The sequence below is a fragment of the Salvia hispanica genome, chromosome 1 (genome assembly GCF_029641045.1).
Source record: "Salvia hispanica isolate PSC_SH4W2 chromosome 1, Shi_PSC_v1, whole genome shotgun sequence".
NCBI lineage: Eukaryota > Viridiplantae > Streptophyta > Magnoliopsida > Lamiales > Lamiaceae > Salvia > Salvia hispanica.
Window position 1 is genome coordinate 68908949 of NC_142692.1, and position 4900 is coordinate 68913848.

At 34.4% G+C, this 4900-nt stretch overlaps 1 protein-coding gene across 1 annotated transcript; it reads right to left on the bottom strand.

Annotated features, from left to right (window-relative positions):
• Positions 1–1410: 1410 nt before the first annotated feature.
• On the bottom strand, positions 1411–4496 carry APT1 (adenine phosphoribosyl transferase 1). The gene is made up of 6 exons (XM_048127651.2): positions 4306–4496; positions 4098–4208; positions 3716–3808; positions 2879–3028; positions 2427–2485; positions 1411–1670 (listed from the first exon to the last, which is right to left on the bottom strand). Exons 1-6 carry the CDS (start codon positions 4391–4393, stop codon positions 1617–1619), a joined length of 555 nt encoding a protein of 184 aa, XP_047983608.1. The 5' UTR covers positions 4394–4496; the 3' UTR covers positions 1411–1616.
• Between the last annotated feature and the right edge of the window lie 404 nt (positions 4497–4900).

Consider the following 4900-nt stretch of genomic DNA (forward strand, 5'->3'; position numbering starts at 1 on the left):
ATACAACTTATATGTATAATGATAGTAAGTCCACTTCTCCGAGTAAGACATCGTATTAATTAATGCAGCTTAAGCCATAATTAGAAGAGTTGGTTATGACGTAAACTAAACATGATGATCAGTTTTAGTCAATAATTGTTCTCTCCAATGACTTCTATTAGCACTTAAGAGCAATAAAATGTAATTTTCAGTGGTCATATGAATTTTAATATTATATCCCCTAATATAAAATCTCAAACATCCACATATATAGTGGAATTATCGTGAAAATTACATATGTAAAATCATTGCATTTATAGTAAAATTAACTGTACTTAAAAAATTATTCCGTCAAGCCTTGAATGATGAATGGTTTAGATTTATTTTCAAATGAAATAATGCTTTTATGTATAGATTAATGTTTTCTCTATGATGACCTTTTTAGGAATAAAATTAGTTTGGATATAATATTTATTTTATTTTATCAACCGTAGTAATTCTTTTGATGAATTTTCCCTTCTTTTTATTCATTTATTACTCCGTATGATTTAATTAATAGTTCAATGCCTCCAAATTTATTCTCGAACGTAACCATTGACAAAGGAAAAAGGCATGAACTATGCTGATTATTTGTACTTTATATAACACCGAAAAGGCCAAATGAAAAAAAAGGGGTCATAAAAGTGCCTTCATTTAAAAATATATAAGTATGTTGCTAGATGATATAAAATATATTTCCTTTGTGCTGTTGGCTGACTTGTATAGACCAAAATAACAACTAATCATGTATTATTAATGCATTAAAAGGTCAAAGGCTGAAGAGATAATGATACTAAATTGCTAATTCATTACTTTATGCATAATTATTTAGTTAAATTAAGGTTAATCACGAGGATAATATTTCTGGGTTTTGGTTAAGCACAACTTACGGACAGAAGACCGACAGTACAATCATTACTGTCATATTTATGAAGTTTAAGATTTAAAATTTGAGTTTAAATAGAAAATTAAAGCTCGACCAAATTGAGTTATGAGCTTGGTTTTAATTTATGTCAAAGGTTTAAGCATATTTTGTATCTTAGAAGTGAATTGGTGTTTAAGAATTTGTTGGTAAATGTTAAAAGACTTTGGTGGGAGAAACTTGTTTTATAATACTCTATCGGTTTATAGATCAAATAAGTTATTTTTTCTAATATGCTAGTCTTTTAGGATGAATTCTCGTATTTGATTTATAACATTATATTTTCACTGAACATGACAACTAGAGTGGTGATCTAGGAAAGAAGCTAGTCGTGCCCAACGAGAACGTTTGAGAACGAAAAGTGGTGACCCAAACATGACCATCAACACGGTTGTGACAAATTCATTACATTCGAGAGATGGTTTGTTGCATATTTTATGCAAATATAATTCCTAAAATAACCACATCGATTGAATATGTCGAACAATAAGTAAATTAAAATGTTGCAAATAAATTTTGGTTTCTTGAGTGAAGGGTGTTTAGACATGATTAACCCAAATAAAAGTAATTCAAGTGAACATAGAATACAGGTACAAAGGGATTAGGCACGAACCTAGCAATTCTTGAAGGAAAAGCAATAATTATTTGTGAAGCAAGGGCAGCATTCTTTCATTCCTCATGTCTCGCTCACGAGAACAAACAGTGATTTGTCGCCTAATTTCTCCCGACCCTAAGATGAACACAAACAAACAAACACGAGTCAAATAAGAAAAAAAAAATTTAAAAGCAAGTAAAATGGCATTCTCTAGTTCAGAATCGAGCCTAATTACACAGTTTGGTTCGATTTTTTGTCATCTCATGTACTCTAGTCTATGGGACTTGAGGTTCTAATTCCATTCCCTACCGGATGCACCTTTTATACCCTCCTTAGCACGGATAAACCAACCAAAGCCAACAAAACCAACCACCTCATATATAAACCAAGCCATCGGCCACTATCCTTCTGTTCCTCACCTTATTGCTAGGTATGCATAATCGTAAGGCCCAACTGACTATCCTTATTTTTATCATATTGGTCGAGATAGATGATCGTACAGTGGTAGTACTCACTACTCAGAGTCAAAACTCTAAAAATGTGTCTATCTTACTTCATGAATTTGCCTAAGCTTAGTGTGCCTCTCTGTTTTTCAGGGATATTTGGTAGCTGGAAACAGTTGCAAGGCGAGGGCTAGTTATGTTGAGTGTGTAAGGTAGTCTGAATTCGCAGAAGAATCATCCGAACATGAACAAATGATCAAGTAGTGATTAAAATGGCTTAGTATACAAGCTACCAGTAAAGACTACAGAGCAGGAGCTTTGTTTGTATCATGAGTAGACGTATATTGAAGATAGAACAAGTACACATCTATTCAATTAGCAAACACTTTAACAATGCAAAAGGAATAAAAATACAGGCCACCTTAACTTGGAGAGGAATTACATATACCTTCAGTTCAGCCAATTCAATAACACAAGCGCACTCAACCACGGTGACCCCAACACGTTCTGCAATAGGATTAGCAACTGCTTAGTAATTTCATGTATCCAATAACACTAGTCAACTGGTAGTAATTAACAACATTTTCCCCAAAATTGGTAAACACTGTTGCCTCCAGGAAAGCAAATTCAAGCAAAACTTAAGTGTTAATCACAATTTTAACAAACAAGTTACTTGACATGTACACGCGTGGCAAGCTAAACTGAAACATAGAATATTTTACAAGCTGAGAACCATCATGCATTGTATCTCAACAAAGTATGCTGCACTTTAGCATTACTATGAAATATCAGTTTTACTAATGCATCGTCAAAGCCTAGTTACAATGGCTAACTTCAAATCTCTAACAAAAGGAAAACAGAAACGCACATGCACATGCACAAAGACATAATGAATCATACCAAGCAGACGTATTGCTGCATTTAAGGTACCGCCAGTAGCAATAAGATCATCTACTATAACTGCACGTTCCCCAGCTTGCACAGCTCCAACATGCATCTCTATCTTGTCAGTTCCGTACTCCAAAGAGTACTCTTCTGATATTACCTCCCCTGTAAGGATTAATATATGAGGATTTACTGTAACATATATGGCAAATCTACAAGGTGCTCATGTGAAAGTGAAACAGATCAAACTGATATATAAAGACAACTGACAACGTAAGAAGTACAAAGAGATACAGATAATACTAACAAAGGGAACTACAGAGAAAATAAAGTACATTCAATATATATAAGAAATGTATATTGAAATCTAACAACCATTAAATTTTCAGAACGGGTTCTTCCATCAAAATAGAATTCATAAGAAACAGAATATCACAATGAACAAACAACAATATTACACTATAAAATAATAGGGAAAAAAACATATAACCCCTTGTGTTTTCCCAAAGATGTGAAAAAACATTTTTAATGAGAATTCCAGCAGTGAAAATATACACACAAAAAAAAACACAATGTTATTAGCATCCTAGTTGACTTGACTCAAGCATCCCAATAAACTTAGAATGAAAAAAAGGGCTTGAATCTGAGATAAGCAGTAGTAAACACTTTGATGCTCTTGGATCTTCCAACTAAACTAGAAGTGTAAAGCAGTAAGGAAACAAGCCAACTAGCATAACGTAACATTTCGTCAAATAAAAACAAAGCATCAACAAGATAAGAAAGATGCCTACATACTTATGAAATTATAAGCAAACTATTTGCATGATTGCATTTGACATCATTTAACCGTACCAGGTAGTTTTTTGGGCTTTCTCATTGGAACAAACTTTGCACCAATAGCCAATGCGATCGGAGGACCGAATATAAAGCCCCTTGCTTCAATACCTGTAAGAAACCTGATGGTGTTACATTCATAAAAAAACACAAATTCAACTTCCAATTAGAGCCTAAAATTTATGGACCTGTCTTCACAGTTTTAGTTTGGCTTGAGAAACTTTAGTGCAGCCCTACCTTCCAAATTCCAATACATCACACTCCCCCTCAATTTTATCTCTAAACACATTGGCTATTATAAAACCCTCTCTATCTTCTAAGCAACAACTAGAAAAGCAAAACTACTTTCTCACAATAAAAAAAACAATTCTGCTTAATTTCGGAAGGAGACGAAACATACCGGCAATAACATTGATGTTCTTATCTCTATATCTCTCAACAAACAAATCGATGGTATCCTTAAACGCCTTAGGATCAAGCAGCAGCGTCGTTATATCCTGAAACATAATCCCTGCCGACAGTTTTGCAAACAACTCAATTTCAATTCAATCGTGTGATCCAAATTCACGCAAACGAAATCGAAGATCGAGAAAATTGAAGTGCGTCACCAGGTTTGGGGAAATCAGGTATGACACGAATACTGGAGGCGATCCGAGCAATGCGTTGGTCGGGGACGTCGGCGGTTGATGTGGCCATGGCTGCTCCGCTGATTCTGCGACGCTCCGGTAGGGTTGCGCCACCAGTTAAGCGGCCGTAGCTAAGCGGATCAGTTCTGCTGCTTACTGCTGACTGCTTCAGTGTTAGGTAAAGAAGAAATATGATTTGGGGAAAACGGAAAGACGATTTTGCCCTCGTCGATTTTGGGAAGAGACCGCTGAGAGGGTGTATGCCGCAGGGTTTTAAGAGGGTATATTGTGGAAATTTGAGATTTTGAATATCGAGATGTTAATATCTGATGATTTTCTATCCAAGATTATATTGGCACAATATTATTCGAGATTAGTTTTTCTAACTAATATTTCCTCCGTCCTCGACTAATTGTCATCTTTGACCAGAAATGAGATTTAAGAAATATAAAAAAAAGTTGTAGAAAAAGTTAGAATGTGGAATCCACTTTTTTATATTTGTTTTATAATAAAATGTGAGTGAAATGGTTAGTGGAATGTGAGACTTACTTACCATTTATGGTAAAAATAAAGTGTG